Below are 21,495 nucleotides of genomic sequence, written 5' to 3' on the forward strand. Positions count from 1 at the left end.
AATTACCACGAGAAAACTTAAGACAGCTCGTACAGGTATAAAATCTATTAACATATAAGCTTTGTGTGAAACTACATTTAATTTCGAAATTAGAAGTACTCAGTATACGTTTAAGTGAAAAGATTGCGTAAGTATTTTTATTACAATACCTAATAATTAAAACAATATTTACATTTGTACATGATTCAATACACTCATTCTATGTGAAAAATTATGTTATATGTCAGGTCGTAAGTACTTGACCAATGCGAACAATTCAGAATTTTTCGTCGCATTGTTAAAATCGATTCATAGAATTGTCAAATTAAAATGTTATAAAATTACAAGCATTTCTGATTTTGTAACATAAAATATGAAAAAGGGTACCTTATTGGACGCCAATCATTGCTATCTCGTGTCCGACTACTTTTTCATCTATTTGAAATAGTTCAAAAAATGTGTAGAAACATATATACTTTCAAGTTTCTAAAACAAATATATTTCTTGTTGAAAAAAATGTATATTCTAATTCTTTGAAATTTCGAAAAACTTCCGATAGATAGAAATCGATCGGACATACTCATGATTGGGCCTTAACGGATAATCGTTTTTTCCCCGTCTTCCTTCCGCCCTCTCCTCTAATTGTGATTTAAATGGAAGATTTTAAATAAATATTTCAAAACTGTCTAACTAGACACTTGTGAGTGTTCATTCGAATGATTCTTGTTTATTATATTTACTTGCTCATTCGTCTAGAAAGATAGTTCTGAAATTTACTGACAAAATATATATTATGTTTCCTTGATAATATTTTAAATAAATTATAGGCGATCTCGTCACAATAGCTGCTGCGTCATCTCGCCAGTCAATGACATATTTCGCCCGCATTTAATTCATGATGCTTTTTGACGTAGTAAAACTATACTATTATACAACTTAATCGCTGGCCCGAGTCGCAGACGTAATACCGATACCAGATCCTCTTGAGTCAACATTAAAAATGCTTCTCCATCGATATTCTGCAAATAATAAATAGTATAACAAAGTTATTTAAGATTTTTACTTTATGTACGTTTTCGTTGCTGAACTTACGTTCTGTCTAATAATATTTCCAGCTTCCGCGCAATTAGGCATGCTCTGTATAAATTTAATCACTTCTTCATTAGACCATCGTCGTGGATTCGTCGTCTGCTTCGATACTACTCTGTTTAAGGCATTACTATGTTTCGCCCATATATGCGGTGCGTTCGGTAAAGGATTATATCCTGGATTATATACAGATTGATACAATTCTTTACGCAATTGCTTAACAGGTATGTTTGAGGCATATTGAGCACTATTCCAATGTAGATCGCCATATGTAACATTAGAAACGGAAAACAAAGGCTCTTCTGAATTTGCATGCCTAAAAATATATTAACATTAAACTATAATATTACACAAATATGAATACAAATCCATTTTTATGATTTAAGTAACAAACCTTTTTTTCCGTTTTCTCGAAACTTCATCATCATCCGTTTGTCCGTCGCTATGTAGATTCTTAAACTTATTATATCTAAAACAAAATGATATAAAGTAGCAATTACTTTAAATTATTCACTGTATTAATGTTATATCGCCATATTCAACATACTTGTCTGAATTATCCGATCTATTTTCACATTTGTCATTCTTATCCGACGAGTCTCCATCTTCCTTCATCTCCTTCTCGATCATTAATAACCCTTCATCTAAGAACAAAAATTTATCAGATTTTTCCGTTTTTTCTATTTTTATTCTGTCACTTTTTTCTAGTTTTATTTTTTCTTGTAAATCCTCTTCATAATCATAAGCTTCTTGTGAATCTCCTTTTGACAAATTGAGTCTATCAGGCATCTGCCCCATTTTATTTAGATTTTGGGGAGAATACGGACAACCAGATGCTGAATTATGCGTTGCAAATTTAGGTCCTTTTACATGACCTATACCTCGGCAGCCATACGTGCCACATTCCGGTCGATCATTCAAATTATCGGGTGCTATACAATAATAAAAAGAAATGAATTAATTACACGTGTGAATATTCTAAAATATTCTACAGTATACAAAATGTATAATGCAAATTAAGACAGCTTACTAAGTGGCGGTTCCAGTGGATGACCAGTTTTTACACACCAGCCTACAGGATGAATATCAGGTGAATCATCATCAACCCAATAAGTGTGATTATCGGGCCATCCATCAAACTTTATCTTTAACCTACATTTTAAAAGTACTTATTATCCTGCTACAAAGACAAAGATACATAAAAGGTAAATGTAATCAATACGAACAAATGATCTTTCACATCTTCGACTGTTGCCACTCTGATCAATTGTGGAACACGTTTATCCACTGCTTCCAATTTCATACCACGTTTGAATGCACATGGTGGACGTTGCTTGAATGCCCTAGCTGGAGCAGCCACTGAGCCGGTATCTCTCAGATATGAATCCCAAGTGAAAGATTTAGAATCCTTATAATCTGTAATAATAAATATTACAATTAAATATATGGATAAATAAATAAATGTATTAATTTCAAATGTCTTACTATTTGGCGGCATTAAAACACGTCCATTATGATGAGACCATCCTACAGGATGAATATATGGTGAACTCGCATCAGCCCAATAATCATACACCTCATCCCAAGAATCGAAATGGACTAATATTCGAGAATCCATTAAACCTGCTATAGTAGCGACGCAAAGTAACGAAGAATGTTTCCTATCCACCGCCTCTAATTTCATGCCCACTCGAAAACCCGTAGGAAAAACAGATTGCAACGCGCCTTTATTCGGAAATAGATTTTTCGCTGCAACAGGCGCTTTACAAATTTTTAGATATGCATTCCAATTAAAGTTTGCAGATGTATAACCTTTTGGTGGATTTAATTTCTTGCCATTCTTCTCAGCCCACCCGGCGGGAAATATATTCATGCTATCTGCATTTATCCAGAAATCATAATTTTCCGGATAACCATCAAAATGTAGACGCATTCGATAACCTAAATATAAAAAAATCAAACAGTTTACATATTTCATGTTATAATATTACAATAAATGTAAGCTGTCTTCAATGACTGACCTACAACTTCGGCAATAGTTAGAACACAATATCGAGAAGGATGTTCGGGATCGATGCCTTCCAATTTCATTCCAACCCTAAAATGATTTTTACTGTAGGGAAAAGGATCTTTGAATAACTTAACAGGTGCCGCTTTTGCTTTACAATGTTCAAGATACTTTGGCCATGAAAAACCTAGTTTTCCTCTTTGCCAAGGATACTGCACACAAAATTATTTTAAAAAATTAGTTATTGTATTTTACTGTAAGGAATTTAATGCATTCAATTTATTTAAATCCAATAATTTACTACATTCGATTTACCTTCGATTCTGATGAGTCTCCTTGGATTTCGTCATCCATACCTGTCATTGAGTCTTTTTCCTCATCCATCTCCAATTTTATTTTGTCATGTGCCTTCTCATCAGATCTTTCATCTATCTCCTTTGACCATTGTGGTTCTTGTAACAATCTTTTACGTTTCTTTTTCATGCGTACTTCTCTATACAAACATTCATATAACTAAGTCTTGCAAGTTCTTAATTATATATATTATACAGGGTGTCCCCAATTTAAATGGCAAAACTTCAGGAGTGTATAAGAGACCAAAAAACTAAGACAAAAAATCCTTTAGAGATTTGCTCGTTTTCGCTTTATTTTGGAGAAAATCGCAAAAAAAGAAACAAGTTTTTGTATTTTTGTGCCTGTAATCGAACAAGAATCGGAGGAAACAAACAAAAGAATGTAAAGAATGTAAGGTCTCCTACACACTCCCCAAATTTTGCCATATAAATTCGGGACACCCTGTATATCAAGATCTATATATCTATATGTACACATACTTCAGATCCTTATCTTTTCGATTTGCAGGCTGTTTTTTAGCTTCTATCACCTCTGTGCAAGAAGGACTACAAGATATTGGACTTTCAAATTCAGCAGCCAATCCATAACATCCACAAGCTTCGCAATGGTACACAGGTATCTGCGTTTACCGATCTTGATTTTTTGTCATCAACTAAATAAAACATTTCCTTATAACATTACAGATACTTATGTCCAAGATGTTGATTAGGATACTCTATTTGTAAATTACCTTTTTTTTCTACATTAGTATTATTGACAACTCCTGAACTAGTCTTTGAGGAATTTTGGGTTAAACATACATTTTCTTTATCACCAATACCATCCTTATTCTGTTTATTACTTTCATCTTCATCCACTACTTCCATAATGCCAAATTCATTCATACGAAACTAAAAAAAAAGGCAAAAAATAAACAATTATTCACATACACACACAATATATTATATATATATATATATATATATATATATATATATATAATGCAAGATTGAGTAAATCAATTTTTTTAATTAATTTAAATTTAAGTTAATGGTTTATAAAATTAATTTAATTACTTAAGTTGCATGAATAAAAACTAAATTAAAAGTTGCACCGAGTTTGAGTTAACTAAAAGCTTATTAAAATTAAAAACTAATTTTGAAAAGCGTTATTTATATTAAATTAGAATATCAATTTTTTTATAATTACCTTACTTTAAATAACAAAACAATTATAAAAATTATCAAATAAGTTTAACATTTGTAAGTAATTTATATAAAATGGCACTTTTTTAAAATCCTCCCTCCCTCTTCAAAATAACTAATTAAGAATTAAACGTTAAGCCGTTTAAAATTAACTAAATCAATTTATTTAAAATTTAACAACTTTATTAACTTTTTACATCTAGTTTCTACCCAATCCAAAACATACGTTTACAAATGTTTTAATAATATTTAAAAATGTTACAGTGTACATAATAGTTTCTTAAATGTATAAACTTGTTCTTTTTTATTACTATATAGAATTCTTACCTGTAAATTACTTCCAGGCAAAGTGCCAACACCATCTTTCCAGTCTAAAATTTTAGAAGCATCCAAATTCTTATTCTGATTCAAAGTATTTAACTGTTCTTTTGTCTCATCAATGTTGTTACTCTTTGATTCACTCTTATTGTCTGGTGTTGTCTCGACACTGTCTCTGTTACAATTTGTTGGAGTTTTAATTATTTCTATTTTTATATCATCATCCATATTTGTATTGATTTTGGAAACTTTATCCTCACTAGGAATAACTTTAATCAACGTAATGTCATCATCATTTTGAACCTTCTTATCTTTGTCTTGTTCAGACTCTGGACTGCTCAATGCATAATTAGTATCAGTTAGACCATCTTGAGGAGATTTTGCAATATTTTGTTTCTTCATTCGTTTTTCAGTAGAACCTCGTAGTATGTTGCTAATTGTCTTTTTCCGCTTTTCTGGCTGATTGTCTTCCTTTTTCGGGATGGGCGTAATAACAGCTGAATCTGGGTTTTCAGTAATTTTTATACTATCTATGGAGTTAGAATTGCCCTTATTCGCATTTAAAAGGCTCATTTTTGCTATTGGATGCAGTGGTGGTGGATGTGTTGTAGAGTTGGTTGTTTTTGATTCACGTAACACTAAATTGCACAAAGCAATAACAATAGTTTGTTTTACTTCGAAATAATATGCGTGTAACCAAATAATTATGCTAATTAGAAATTTATTTCTATACCTGTTATGGTACCTTTGCTTTCTGTACTAAGTTGACCATTATTAATTTTTACGTTGAACAAGGGTTTTGTAGTGCCACTTTGTTGAGGAATGTTGACTGGTAGTATTAGATTCGCCATGTGTTTAGGAGGTTGACTCTGAGAGCCACTCGTGGTGCTTGCTGATGTTTGAGCTAATTGCGATATTACTGGTGTAATTACTAATTTGGGCTTGCTTATTTGATGAGTTGGTGTTAAAGCCCCTGTTAAAATGCAGCATCAAATAAATAAATACACAAGTAATTCTTATTTAAATAGCTTTCCAATTAATCACGTGGACTTATGATATGCGGACACTCATAAAACCAGCAAATCTATTGAACTCCTCTCTCTAAAAAAAATAAGGATGGTAGGAACTCAAAACCACCCTAGAGCCATTACAAAAAATTAAGGAAGGGAAGACAGCACAAACTCGGACGTGACAAACCCACGTGATCATTGAAAAGTTCATACAAAAATAACGTGTTTACTCAAATAATTAATAAGTTATCACTTAGGGATATATACTTAGGGAATCTAAAGCTTTATAATGTCAATAATGTCATTAACAATAATGTCAATACTATTACATGTCATTGTCATTGTGTAATTTCTTTTTATTATTAAATGATAAGTCTGTTCTTTTTAGCTGAACATCTTTCAGGTTTTTCTTTTTCTGATGAAGAGAGAAGAAAAAAAATAAACTGTGCAAGAAGTTCAGTTTTAATAACCTCAATTGATTGATTGAAATCATATTATATAATAAAAGTATTTTTTATAAAATACCTGCACAACAAAAACGTACCAATACCGATATTACCATTATTACAGAATAAAAAACTCTTTCATACATGTGCAAGAAAATTACCATATTAAGATTAGTTTCTTAAATCTATAGTAAATATACTAAAATAAATACATCTATTCACTCTAAAGTATACTAAAATCATAATAAGTCTGAAAAACATGACCTGTTTATTTAATTTTAAAATAAATTCCACATACAAGTTTTCCATATACATGTTTACTCAAATGTTGTAGAAAATTTTCCAAATTTTTATTCAAAATTCAAAGATTAGAGAATTTTTGAAAGTAGCTTTAAAAAAAATTTATTTTAATTTTTAATATTCCTTAATCATACAATTACATTAAAAAAGTCATTCAAATATCACATTTAAAAAATACTAAAAAGAAATATGGCACAAATAAAATATGGCATACAATGATCTGTCAACAATACATAGATATATTAGCTCACAGAAAGAACACAATTCGAAAGATGACTAAATTTCTATTTAGAACGGTGTATTGCCTTTTTCACTCACAAATCACCCAAGAAAATGTATATGAATGTGGTTGTTATATTTATTACTAATTAATTTTGTATTATCAAGAAAAAATTATGGAAACAATTTTACCAAAGAAATAAAATTTAAATTTAAAAATAAAATTACGAAAATTTCTTGAATACCAGTAAAACCCCATAAAAATCCATAATTTTTAAGAAAAAAAAATTTTACAACACTTTCAGATTTTTCCAGTTTTCCAATAGTAAACTTCTGTTACAATAAATTCAATAGTTTAAAATTTCACTGAAACTGTATACATAGGGTTAGATGTTAGGTAATTTTTAGTTGCTTTTCTATATTTGGTATGTTACATAAATTAACAAATTGTACATATATATACATACTGTCTAAAAATTTGTAAAATCCCAAATTTCCTTACCTGCGGGTATAACAACAGATTCTCGTGATTTATTAGGTTTAATGAGAGTTCCCAAATACGCAAATGTATGTTTTCCCACTTGCGCATTGGTCTGATTTCCTTGCGTTGTATTCAAAGGTACTATCTGAGCAGTGGATGTTGACTTTCTAAGTAAAATGTGTTTTTGAGCCTGTGAAGTTGCTGCAGTGCTCACAGTATTTATTGGACGATGAATCACAATGTGTTGCTTACTTTGTGATGTAGCTACCTGATTTGGACCTTGTATAAACACCTTATTTTGCCCAGTTACAATCTAGAATAAAAATTAAATACACCTTATTTCACATTCAATCACACAATTAATCAAGTAGATCTGTTGTCTAAAAGTAATTTGGTAAAAGTTAAAAAAGTTACTTTTGTGCCTAAAATTTAATTAAAAAGTATAACTAAAAAAAGTTTAATTCAAATTATAATTTTCATCTAATGGCAATCATATCAATTGCAAATAATACTAAACTAATCAATATCTACTTTTTATCTATCAACATACAATATGATGAAATAGTACAGATAGCATATAAAATACAACAATTCAATAATCATAAGTATTCAAATATATTTTCTAAACAAAAGAATTAATTTTGTGCACATCTTCACACTTGAACCTCACTGTATGCAATACTATTAACCAAATCTATATTTAATGTATCACACACTGCTACCACCTACATATGGCATCTCATAAGGCTATAAGACCTGTCTACATGGAATATGTAGATATGTATGTGTGTATGTGTGTGTGGTGTGTGTGTGTGTGGTGTGTGTGTGTATGTGTGGAGGAGGGGAGGGTGTATGTATGATATGTATACTGAATGTGAGCTGTATTTAGGACAGTTACATTTTGCTACTGGCACACATTTACATTCTTCAAATGTATATATTTAAAATACCACACAAATACAACAGATTGGAAGATGTACACTTAATTTTAGGTTATTAGAACTCATTTCCCTTACATATTCTCTATTCATCTGTTACATTAAGGCACTTATGTAAGATTCAGATTGTAAATATTTATATAACTGTAATCTATTACAGAAAATTCTCAATTACCGCCAACCAGACAAGTTACAAAGTAGAAAATCCAGTTTAAGATATGTACCAAGAGATACATACATGTTGCACATACACATGTGTATGGCAAATAATTACCTGATTATTAACTAAATTAATAATGGCAGCGAGTTGCGTGCTAGGTGAAGCGAGGGTTTGATTTACATTTGATGATTGTGTAGAACGTACTTTATTTTGCTGGATGTATAGCAGTGGCATTACGGATGTCGTAGAGTCATCCGCAGTCTGGTGCTGCGTATCCACAGTACTATGCTCCTCTACGTCGTCTACCACTATTTCCTCGTCCATTCTGTTAACAGAGAGGAGTGCGGCTTCAAATGTCTCGTTTTTACACGTTTCATACTATTACAAATGCCTTATCATACAATTCAATTTAGAAAGAGATCAAGACTTAAAAAAATGGTAAACTAATTCAAAAATTGCCATATAACTTAACAATTTGAACGTTTGTTCCATCAAGACAAAAAGTGTGAAATACCAAGTCTCAAAAATTGCATTTATATTAGTGTAAATTATCTACTATTTGCACAATTACGTGATTACACAAACACAATTAATTATTTCATTCAATCGACTCGATTGACTCGAAGTTTCGTGAAATCGTAAAATAAATTCTAATGTAACTCTTCCATCATCGTTCGATCTCAACAATGTACCAAAGTCTAATTACACGTGTTACTTTTTTTCTAAAGACCCAGTACTAAACACACAACTCTACGAACCTAGCGGATATAGTGCTTATCATCGGCATATCGCGTCGCAATTGACCATAACATAATTCACGGGGAATTGAAATTCCCCGAGTTCGCGAAAAGGCAGGCGGACGGTCAGTGTGTTTGTCGCGCGAATTCGTACATCGGAAAGACGCCCGGACTTCGGCGAAAACTGAGGAATGATCGGACGATTTTAAATGGCGCGCCGAACCCGTCGTATTATCCGTATAGGCAGCCAGCGTAGGTCAGTTGTTTAGACAACGTCACTCTTTTCACGCTTTGAAATTCACCGTGGGCGAAACGGCGGCGGCGAAAGAATTCGCGCGTCGTCCCAGCCGCACGCCCGCCGTCGCGGAGGACCGAAAAATTCGCGACAATTTCCCCCCGCCCCCTTCCGTTCAAACGCGACTCGCGTACTGTCCACCGCGCATCGCATTCGGAGTGTCGCTAAGAGTCGATGAAAGGGGGCAACGCGCGTTACGCACAGCACTTTTCGACGAAACAAACGGACGTATGGCCCACAGGCGTCGGCGATCGTCGTCGTTCGTGCGCGTACCACCGCTGCCTCGTCGCGGCGCGTTCTCCCGCGCTGGCAAACCGCGAACAATTCACCACGCGACTCACGCACTTTTAACAAAAATCTCCGCACACATTTTGAGCGTTCGAGCCCTCAGCAATCGCCACAGCTACGTCCCCCATAGGCCGGACGCGCGGTGGCGACGGCGCAGTAGCTCGGCCTCCCATTGGTCGCCGCGGACTGCACAGTGAACGGACAATGCGCCGGCCAATTGCGCGTCGCACCAGCGCCGCCAACATTCTCCTGATTTCCTTCCTCGTCCGCTTTTCCGATGCTGTTTTCTTTTTTTTTTTTATTTTGAGAATTAGGCGACTACCCGTCCCTCCTTCCTCTGTGTTACATTATTTGGCGATCACGAATCATGAGGATCAATGTAATCGTGCGTTATTCGTTATCAAAAGACGTAGATCTCTTTTTACAGAAGAAAGAGAGAGAGAGAGAGAGAGAGAGAGAGAGAAAACGTCTTTATGGCAGCCTCCCGCGCTTTATAAAAAAAAAAAAAAGGACCACGACACTCGCGTCGTCTACTCTTGTGATACGTAACGGCGCATATACATGAACAGAACAGAGTTTCCAACTGTGGAGTGAAATTTCGAGACCAGGGGCTCGATTCTTAAATTTATTCGCAAGAGAAACGTATGCGCAAATACCCGCTCTAACAGAAAAGTTGCAAGTTTATTGGTTAAAAGTCATACAATAACCAATAAATTTCCAACTTTTCGTTTTTCTTGCGAATGAATTCAAGAATCGAAGCCCTGTTCTTTGTCGCCGTACTGGATGGCTATTTCCATCGGTGTAAATTAACTTTGATCTTGTTTATCTTGCTGTCTTTGTCTTTTCTTAATTTTTAGAACTAGAAAAAGATAAAGCAAAAGTTAAACTGAAATCAAAGCTAATTTACATTAGTGGAAATAAATATATAAATCTCTTATTCGTTTTTTTTGCTAAATTTCAAATGTATGTGTCCATCTTTCATTATAAGAAAACAGAAATTTATTATATTAAGTGTAGACCATTTCAGCTACATGAAACAGACTTTTAAGTCGCTATTTTTCTACGCCGCGGCCATATTAACGTAAATTACAGTGAAAAAATTGGTAATCGATTACACCTCACAGATGAAATATTCGATCAATATACAGTTCGTAAGGGTTGGTTAATAGTTTTTAAAAATTAAGCTGCATAAACAACTTAATTCAAAGTTACATTAAGATTAAATTAATTGTAAGTTAAGGTAGTTCTATCATCAATGTGACAGGATGTCACAAATTACATGACTCGAAAGAATATAACAGAAAAATTCTAAGAAAATTACGCAAAATAGTTATTCGTAAATTCTTATTTCAAACACGATACTTTTTGAAATATAAAAATTAAAGCTAATAAATCAAATTATATTTAAACAGTCGCCTGTCGTAAATTGTGCAGTAGTATTATGTTTAATGCACAAACCTAAAAAGTACAAACAATAGGAATAGAAAATAAAGAATAGTTTAATATATTGAATAAGAAATGATTTATATTTATATAACTTTAAGTTATTATATCTCAAAAACTATTGCTTGAAATAAAAATTACTTTGTTTAACACATGGCACTGTTTCTTATTATCTGTGTGTATCTATTTCATTTTTATTGTGTCTCTAGTGACCACGTGACAGATGACCGTCTAAATGTAATGGACTACGTTTACACGCACCCTTAAACAGGTTTAATAACATCGATACTTCTAGAGCTAGCCAATCATAACCATTCGATTCTTCCGAGGAATGGCTGTAATTGGCCAGATTTGTAACTCCGATGTTATTAAACCCGAACGTGTAAACGTAATCATTTTTTATTGACTAGCTTTAAATTATAACATCTCAAAAACAATTGCTTAAAATTTACAAGTAATTACTTTACTTCATTTTTCAAAAAATTGTTTACTATAGTATTTTAATTCGCGAGTTTCGAGACACCCTGTGTATAGAGCATACCATGTTTTCAAACGTCAGCTGACAGGCGATCGATTCACACAAAATCGATTGGAGATTGGTCTCGATCGCGAAAACTAAAATTGATCTGTACCAAATGAATCGTGTCTCAAACGCACACAAGTATACAAAAATACGATTCTTTATTACCTTTCTTCCTATACTCTTTTACAAACTCTCTCGAAATGAAACGAGCGATATCTCTCCGCGTCTTCAAGCGAAAAAGAAACGTCCATTCCGGTGCTCCGAAACGTTTGCGCTTTCTTAAACTTCTGTGACACAATTATCGTTATTCACACTATTGCCAAAACGTCCACGAAGATCGAATAGATCCTTCAAAGATTGCAAACACTCCAAAGTACTCGATAACATATCCGTGCTAGCAGCACCTGAAGTACGTCGGGTGTAGCTCGGAAAAGAACAGATCTCGAGCACGTGTATTATATAGAATGCGATGTGGCATCTTTTATTTTAAGCCCGCGATTGATCGATTTCCTCGTGTGCACGCTTTATATGCAAATCCGTGCAAATCCGTCTAGATAAAACTTCGGCAGTAACAAAAAAGCAACAATAATATACTTTACCATATCTATAACACCGTCAGATTCACTAAAATTACAATGAGATAACTACACGCTGCTGGTTCTGTTCTTCGCGACTGAAGTTCTTTTGTTTTTCTCTCTTCTTTTCTCTCGCTCTCTTACTCTCTCTTTCACACACACACACACACACACACACACACATATCACGCGCAAATATACACACATACCTCTCTCTTTTTCCTCCCTTCCAATGAGAGCGCGAGTCTCTCTTGTACTTGCTTATCGCGCGGTCAATAATTTTACTTAATGTTATTCACGAAAACGTGGCGGTTTTTTACGTGACTTCATACATTTTCAATGTTCAAGTTAAAAAAAAAAAGAGTTACATAAATTTTGTTGCTTTCGAATCTACTCTCTTACCGTCGACCACGTAAGTACGATCAATAACTTTGTTGGACAACCTTCTCGTTCCTTCGACGTGAATCCGAAGCGCGATTTAAGCACATTTAACGCGTAAAAAAAATTTAGCCTGAAAAGAAAGAATGCTGTGCAATATTAACCAAAAAGATATAGTTTTAGATTTTTTTAAGTTACACGACCACTGTGCACCGATCATCTAGATACGCGTTCAACGTAGAGAAAACTGAATCGGAAATAGAGGGCGTCAAATACGTCGACAATGAGTTTATACCAACGTATTGTCCAATCAACTTCAGCGTTCAGAAGGAAAAAAAAGCTTTGCAACTGAGATCCTTTACGATTGATTGTTGCTGTTAGTTTCTCACTTCTCTAAATGTACAACCAATTATATTAATGGCACATAGGAAAAATTCGAGTAGTAAATTGCAAGTAAGGCGTAGTCTACAATGAATACTTAAGCTTTAAGCCATACGAAATTGACTAATCACAATTGAGTATTTTTATAAAAATCGACTGTGATTGGTCAATTTCTTATGGCTTAAAGCTTAAATCTTCATTGTAGACTACGCCTAATGAAGAAATAAACACATTTGTATTCTACTTATCGATTCCGCTTGCTAACTATATTCACGTTTTTGTATATGCCACAAGCTTCGTAACAGTTTCACAGCAAAGTGCAGCAAAGCTGCCAAAGAGACTAACACATATTCTTTTTCGCGACCAATGAGAGGCGAAATCGAATAGAACGCGATCTTACATCGATATAAATCGAAAGTGAAACATTATTTCTCGTCTTGGATAATCGCGAAGTTATCGGCGAACGGCAATCTCGCCGGGAAAGTTCGCGCTGCTCCTATCGACGTGTTTCCCAATCAACGCGTCGCTAACGTATACGCAGTTCGACGGAGTTACTCCGAATTCCCGCTGATCAATGTCCTCTCCCTGACAAGCTACCGTAACAAGCAATCGCCACCGTTAAACGCGAGGAAAGAAAAGAGAAAAAAGCAACCGCCCGCGGCACCGTTTACGTTTTAACCTCCAAGCCGCGAAATTCACACCACACTCGCAACGACGATTATATTTGGTTGAGAGTACCGATCGAGGTCAGCAAGCTCGGCGTCATCATACCGCTGCTGCCACGAGTGTCTTGTGTATGGTGGCTCCCGTGCCATCACTCGGTCTTACTTTGAATAAGAATTCAATCGGCCGCAGCCTGCAATCCGAATTTCGAACGTTAAATCGCGTCCGACGCACCAACAGTGGAGAGCCGATGAAAAATGGGGAAGCGAATTTATGCACGGTCAGACTTCTCGCTATTAAGTCGCGATGTATTTAGATACGCAAATAAGAAAACGGACGTTTGACGACTCGTATCGTTAACAGACGTCATCCGAAAGATGCAACTTAGCGTTGCATTCTCAAAATAGAATAAAACAATAAAAGCTAAAAAAAAATTGTATTAGAACGGTACGAGAGACGTTTGCAATCGTAAAAAGAAATTTTTTTTTATCAATAAAACATCGGACGTTTTCGTCGGTCGAGACTCCGAACTCCGAACTCCGACGTCTTTCGCGTGATGACTACAGGTTAACGAAAAGTTCGTAAAACGTCATAAGATGTCCGCCCCCGCGAATCGACGCATTATCACGCGTATGAGTCGCGAGGGCAAAGTAAGAATATAAAGGTAATGCGGAAAAAAATACGTACATACGTTCGAGAACAAGATCGTGCAGAACTTATCGTGCTGAATTATAAAAAAAAAAGAAGACTGAGGTACCGATACCCGCATTCAGGCGTGCAAAGTGCAAAATCATACACGGTGTGCCACGCGTCGAAACGCGAATTTTCGATTGACCACAGCGAACGAACGAGACCATATACCTCCGCGTGTATACTCTCGTGATATATTTACTGGGGGATTCTATACGAATGGGGCGAACGTCAGGCCTAACAAAGAGCGATGATTTTAGCAACGCACGCGTCAAGGTAGCGACCGCGGGGGACTGCAAACGGTGATCGGACGACCGACGACGTTCCGCGAGCACGACGGGTCATTTTGCACGTCGGTGGCGGGTTCTGCATGCGGGAAATAGCAAAAATGCACAACTTACGTTTTGAAGTTGTTGGCCAGGGCCATCTGATGATGCTTAGAACGATGGTAAACGCGGTAATAGAGATGCTGACACGACGAGAAATTTGTCCGCGTGCGCAGTGGCGTCGGGCACAGCAGACGATTCCGCTTTCCGGTTTTTCGTGTGTGTGTGTGTGTGTGTGTGTGTGTGTGTGTGTGTATTTGCTTTCCATATTCGGCAGCACCTGCACTCTCTTTTTGCACCTCTCTCCTTCTCTCTAACATCTCTCGCGTGTAGGTGTCGCGGTTGAGGTGCATCTGACATCGTATCTTCGATCAAAAAAGTATGCCATAGCTCGCTCGCCTCTTCACGCAGACACGTGTCACGTGGTGTTACGCGAGTGTGAAACGTGAGTTTATCGTTTGCGCACGCGAGAAGCAGAGATAAATAATAGAAAGATCCAATTGCATTGTTGACATTAATAATACTCGAGTAATGAAACATTCGATATATTTCATTTATTCGTTGACTTGAACAGTAACAAGAAGTGTAAGATATTTTGTATTAGCGCGCCCTTCATTGTCAAGTGCATACATATCTGCGTAATGGTCATGTGATGCGCACGCATCAAGCATGTTGGTCCCACGAAAGTAGGAAGGAATCCTCGTAAATATGTCCTCTAAATATATTTAGAAATATATCCTAAATATTAGGATTATTCAAAAATATATAACATTGATAGACAGTTATTATTATGTATAATTCCATAACAATGCTCAGACATTCGTACATATTTCTGTCAGGCAATCTCGTTGGGATCGGACTTATATAGAGAATTAATAATTAAAGTTATTTCTTCAAATCGACATTCTTTTATCGTAAGCCATCTTTTTATTAAGCTATTGCGAAGATAGAAAAAATTAAGCTATTTACGGCTGCATTTAGCAAAAAAAGGTTACTTTGTAACAGCTGTAAGATGCTTTAATATGATTGGTTTATGTATATTAGGTAATACTGGAGATACGTCTGTTTTATCGACCGAACACTGTTTTCAGGATTGACCATTTACACATTTAGGCATTTGGACATTTATTTATAATCTCCATTACATGCATACAATATAAACTATTTAAATTATATGTTTTGCGTGTCACTGATGTAACAATAATCCATGGATAATATAATATAAATATAAATTTTATAAGAAGTAATAAAAATATAATTTCACTTAAATTTTTATTTTCAACACACATATATTTTTATTTAATTAATACTGAAGTTAAATATATTAACATCTTATAACTTAATTATTTTTTTCTGTCTTGTGTTATCCAATTTACAATAATTTAATTAATTGCATTAATTATATCTATATGAAAAAGATTAATCCATAAAGATATATACAATCTTGAAATTTACAATACATATTCTAATTATTTTTTCATAAAAAACTGATCTTATGCACTTTAATCTTATTATGCTTTCTCTATAGTATTAATAACCGAATTTTATTTTAAGCCGCCTCAAGTAATGTATTAAGAATACGGCTCTGTGATTGGTTGATGGCATCTTAAGACTGTACTTGAGATATGATTTTAAATATTAGATTCGACTATGAATACTGACCTAAAACTATATATTTCTCTTAGATAGTGTTCCGAGTGTTTCGTTATAGTTTAACAAATATTGAAACAATTATCCCATTATTAACGACGAGACGAAAATAATTAAAACATAACAATAACGCAATAAATTCAATTTTCAAAAAAAAAGACTCGAGAGAACGATAAGATGCTTTCATATTCATGCATGATGCGCACTTGTCATTGTTATCAAATGTTGAACAAGGATAAATATATGTTACATCCTGCGCATCATGCGTGAAACGAAATGTACATACCCGAAGATCCGATGTCGGACAAACTTTCTCGGTGATTTGCAGGAGGGCGTTAAGGTACGTTTTAGCCTTTGTGTCTTTGAATATCTCATCACGATATCATCGATGGTTTTTATGCCCAATGGCGTAGGAAGCGTGTGGAAGCCACGGTGTGTTTTGCAATATCAGCTGATGGACTTGATGAACTCTTCCGCGTTGTAGGAAAAAAAGGTAGGAAAAACATAAGTGCCACCGTGAAGTTCGTACCGTGGCAGTACGTCGTGTCGCGTCGTCAACGTTGTAATATGCCGACGCGTTACGTTGCCATCGAGGTAACGGCGTCGGGACAGATCTTGCCACTTTAACGGCTCCACATTAATCCGCTGTCAGGTTGTTTTGATTCGGTAGGTAGGCCCAGTTTCTTTAACTTCTCCGACGGCAGTGTCACGAGTCACGACGCGTATTGCATGTCGTCACGCAGCTTTTAACATTAACGCGCTCATGCCCATGTAACGTAACGTAACGCGACGCTGCTGTCGAAAAATTGTGAAGCGGGCACGCTGGCAAATGATCCTTCGAATCCGCTTTTGAGATCCATGATTTCGCTGATCTGTTGCAGACTCGTTCGTTGCTCGACGTAAGAGTGAGTGAGAGGGAGAAGGAGACAGCGTGGTAGAGGGAGAGGAGTGAGAAAGATAGAGTGAGAGGTGAGATGTAGTGTTATCGTAAATAAACATAAGTCCGTATCGCGCGTACCTTTTTCATCGCAAAGATCGTTGGGTTATTGCCGTTATTTTAAAGTTGTGTATGTTGTGTATGTTGTGTGTGTGTGTGCGGGGCGCCGCGACGTTCGTTGCATCATCGAATCATCGTCGCGAATAATCAGATTAATGATTGATGAGACATAAAAAATGGATTAACACAGTGGCGCTGTTAATCCATTGGGTTCTCACCCATTGTTCGTAGTTAACTCTTTTATGTGCACTTTGACCCGATAAGTTATTTTTAAGGCAATGTCTCGAGATTGCATTGCTTAAAAGTCTTCCATATTGTCTTTCAATATTTAAAAAATACACTGCGAATAACTAATGTAAGGGGTGATCAATGTTACATAAACCACATAGGAAATATTAGAATAATAATTTAGCGGCATAATTTGCTGTATCAACTGTGATTTGTTCTATTCTAGTCAGAATCAATTGCTCCTAAGGCAATTTTATGTATTATATAAAAAGTGACACACACACACACACACACACACACACACACACACACACACACACACACAGAGAGAGAGAGAGAGAGAGAGATGCGCGCGCGCGCGCGCACACACACACGTATTTAATTATTTATTTTGTTGTATATTTATGTAAACAAAAATATTTAAGACAATATATTTAAACCAGTTCATACATTGTTTTACTCATATCTAGTTTAATCATAATTTTGATTGAATAAAAATCTTGATCATAATAATATAGTAAATATTTTATTTCAAAAATAATTTACATAAATAACAAAAGAACAAATTAAATATCTCTGGCTCAAGATAAGCATGTATGTGAGCTATTTAATCTTTGTAATAGTAGAAGTAAGAGTAAGAATAAAAAACTTTTTTAAAAAGGCACAATTAGATAGTGTACTTAAAACTCACAATCCTCTTAAGATTATTTCCTTGTTTGTTGAATATTAAACAAGAACTGTAAACATTGCAAGCATTAAGTAAAACACTCTTAGAGTGTAGTAGTGTAGTAGTCTAACATAAATTTTAAAATCTTTTAAAACAAGATGTTTTGTAAAAAAATTCAAAAAATTTTATTTAATTAACTGTCAATACATTTTTGTAAATAAAATTGAAATAACTTGATAGTATCTGCATTGTTGATCCATACTAACCTAAATATTTTTGTTTACAAATGACCTGTTTTTTTTGTTTTTTTTTTCTATTTTTTATTCCTTTGCAAGTTGTATGACAATATAATAATTTATATATTTATTGTATTTGTTATAGAATACTTTCATATTTAATATTTACATAAACATGGGTGGAGCTGTAAGCTGTGGGCAAGATAATGATGAATTAATTGATAATTTAATGGTATCGGGATATATCAGAACGAAGAAGGTGGAGCAAGTTTTTAGAGCTATAGATAGAGCAGACTACGTTTTATCCGCTTATCGAGATGGTGCTTACAAGGATCTAGCTTGGAAACATGGAAATATACATTTATCGGCCCCTTGTATATATAGTGAAGTGTTAGAAGGACTTAGTTTAGAACCTGGGCTAAGTTTCCTGAATCTTGGATCAGGAACTGGCTATCTCAGCACAATGGCAGGACTGTTGATAAGTAAGAAAATTACTGTTTAAAAAATTAACGTGTATTTGAAAAATAATATGTATATGTGTAATATCTTTTGTATCTTTTCTAGAACAACATGGAGTAAACCATGGCATTGAGTTACATGAAGATTGCTTGAGATATGCGTATGAAAGATTGGAGGAATTCAAGCAAATGTCATTGGCTTTAAACGAGTTCGATTTTTGTGAACCTGTATTCATACAAGGTAAGACGATTTTCTTAATGTTAGCAGGATGATAACAGATTTGTGCCATGCAAACATACATAATATATTCAACAGGAAATTGTCTTAGCATCATACCTGGCAGGCAATACGATAGGGTATATTGTGGTGCAGCGTGTCCCGAGAGTCATGAGGCATTTATTAAGCAATTTGTACGTGTTGGAGGTATACTAGTAATGCCTTACAAAGATCAATTACTGCGTATACATAGAGTGGATGAGAACACATGGGCGGAGGACACAATGCTTCCCGTATCCTTTGCGACTCTAGTCGTACCTCCGTCCTCGGAGCACAATATGTTTCATTTACGTATGTATATTTCATAAACAGAATTTTTTTTCTTCAATTATTTGTGATTCACGACAGATTCGAAATTATACGTTACAGCGGAGTGCAATCCCTTATCTCTGCAAGAGCTGTGTCGCGGTAAAATTCGACATACTTTACGTCACAATATCTGGTACGAGCACCCCGAGCTCGAGACCGTGAAACCTGTGTTACCGGTACATCAAAGACAAAGTGCGCAACAACATACTCTGAGACGGTTCGTAATACCGATTTTCGAAGAATCTGATGAAGCTTTAACCGACGACGAACAAGAACTTTCTGCACAAGCACGTTTCTTATTGAATGCGCGTCTCGCTGACGCTCAGCCTGGAGAAGCCATCACGACGAGCTTGCAATTGGTACGAGCGGTTATACAACCGAATCAGAACAGTGACGATAGTGAAGAAACTCGACAAGTTTTGAATGTAAATAACCACGAGAGTACTCGAGATGTTGGTGTAAATACAGATTTCCCTGCACGGCAGCAGAGACGAAAATCCGCCGCGAAAAATACTGTTTCGAGTGCGAACGTGGACGACACGAATGCAGGTCCTCACAGTTCCTCCGTAGCCACAGAACGACAAGATACGAGCGATAACAACAACGGAGCGGAGGAGGAGCGGAGTAAAAGAGACACAGAAAAATTCAGTGTGGCCACGTACTACAACATGAGCGACAGTGACAGCGACAGCGATGCCGAGCAGGAGAGTGCTTTTGCCCAGCGCAAGAAGATCGCGAAGCGCGAAAAAACCGACAGCGGCATAGTGGACGACGTGAATTTGAGCAACGACGATAGCAGCTCCAGCTCGAGCACCAATCACTCTGATTCGGATATCACCGATACCACGGACGCGGGCGACGCGATGGATGTGGATCTACCCGAGATCGCGATTTACAAGTCGTGCGGCAACACGTGCTCCCGCACAACGAGAGGCTCTAGTACCGGCAAGAAGAACGTAACCGTCGCGCATTATGTAGATAGCAACACGTTCGCCGTGTACATGAGGGAAAAGATCGAACAGTTACCGTTGCCTTTTTCAATAAAACTGTATATGAATTATAATCGGAAATTATAATCGAATATATATCACGTTATTCTTATTTAAAGAAATACATAACTTTTTATTATATAATGATCTTGCGCTGTTTTGTCTTTTTTTTTTCTTTTTTTTTTCTATCGTATATATGCGTTTCGTTCAAACTTGCGTAACCCGCACGAGTGTTCTCTATGCCCTGAGTGATATTTTCAAAACGAACTATAGATATCGCGTTTCGTATCTTACGACGCTTAATCGTCGTTGATATACCTAGCGCAGTAGACACATCTGTAGATAACGATGAATCATTGACATACGACCTTGTCAGCGTCGAATTATCTAACGTTCCTACATCTTACAAAACTTTTATTTTAACCCGTAATTGTTCACGTGGGATCTAAACTGATCCAGATGCAAGCTATAAATTTCATAATATTATATAATAAAATATTTTTAAGAATCAATTTTTTTCTAATGCTTTTTAATGAAAAATTATTTTTACATTTATATTCGAAATGTTTTAATTTGTAATTGCATATAAAGACAAAAAACGAATAAAATATAAATACAATAGATCCTTGCATGGGCACTTATGGGTTAATCTCCTCATTATTTTGCGAAATAAATAGAAACAAGGTATATAGAATCGTACATGTATAATGGGGATATTTATAGGGATGAAATTATTAAAAAGATTAAAGTCTCATAATTTTATATATACGATCTTTTATTTACGGTGTCCTACAAAGTGTCTGCGTCAGGATTAATAAGTTTCATCCTCTTTAAAGATTATTTTTCAAAACTTAACTTTATGGAAGACGCTTTTAGTATCAATTTTAATATTGTAACCG

At 35.2% G+C, this 21,495-nt stretch overlaps 2 protein-coding genes across 5 annotated transcripts; one reads left to right on the forward strand and one right to left on the reverse strand.

Annotated features, from left to right (window-relative positions):
• Window positions 1–109: 109 nt before the first annotated feature.
• On the reverse strand, window positions 110–14,964 carry LOC105832300 (lethal(3)malignant brain tumor-like protein 1). Its single transcript, XM_028193217.2, is given in 17 exon segments — window positions 110–998; window positions 1,072–1,384; window positions 1,463–1,537; window positions 1,616–2,000; window positions 2,099–2,220; window positions 2,295–2,484; window positions 2,554–3,009; window positions 3,090–3,288; window positions 3,392–3,569; window positions 3,910–4,043; window positions 4,045–4,082; window positions 4,161–4,320; window positions 4,942–5,570; window positions 5,666–5,905; window positions 7,410–7,701; window positions 8,601–8,811; window positions 14,861–14,964. Coding segments are annotated over 17 exon segments (3,774 nt in total). The 5' UTR covers window positions 14,887–14,964; the 3' UTR covers window positions 110–872.
• LOC105835306 (protein-L-isoaspartate O-methyltransferase domain-containing protein 1) lies at window positions 12,557–21,358 on the forward strand. Of its 4 annotated transcripts, none has more exons than XM_012678441.3 (6): window positions 16,743–17,101; window positions 17,317–17,404; window positions 18,709–19,045; window positions 19,128–19,262; window positions 19,338–19,589; window positions 19,668–21,358. In XM_012678441.3, the coding sequence occupies exons 3-6, from the start codon at window positions 18,739–18,741 to the stop codon at window positions 20,681–20,683; spliced, it is 1,710 nt and encodes a 569-aa protein (XP_012533895.1). In that variant the 5' UTR covers window positions 16,743–17,101; window positions 17,317–17,404; window positions 18,709–18,738; the 3' UTR covers window positions 20,684–21,358. The 4 variants fall into 4 exon arrangements, with proteins under 4 accessions (XP_028049032.1, XP_012533897.1, XP_012533895.1 ...); XM_012678442.3 differs by having other exon boundaries at window positions 16,743–16,928; XM_028193231.2 differs by lacking the exons at window positions 16,743–17,101; window positions 17,317–17,404 and adding an exon at window positions 12,557–12,759.
• Window positions 21,359–21,495: the final 137 nt, after the last annotated feature.

This window comes from Monomorium pharaonis, chromosome 3 (genome assembly GCF_013373865.1).
Source record: "Monomorium pharaonis isolate MP-MQ-018 chromosome 3, ASM1337386v2, whole genome shotgun sequence".
Lineage (NCBI taxonomy): Eukaryota > Metazoa > Arthropoda > Insecta > Hymenoptera > Formicidae > Monomorium > Monomorium pharaonis.

Bases quoted from the DNA above. Each gene is read 5' to 3' on its own strand.
- LOC105835306 (XM_028193231.2), top strand. From the start codon at position 18,739: ATGGGTGGAGCTGTAAGCTGTGGGCAAGATAATGATGAATTAATTGAT. The intron at 19,046-19,127 runs GTAAGAAAATTA...TATCTTTTCTAG, and splicing joins AATGGCAGGACTGTTGATAA to AACAACATGGAGTAAACCAT. The intron at 19,263-19,337 runs GTAAGACGATTT...TATATTCAACAG, and splicing joins TGAACCTGTATTCATACAAG to GAAATTGTCTTAGCATCATA.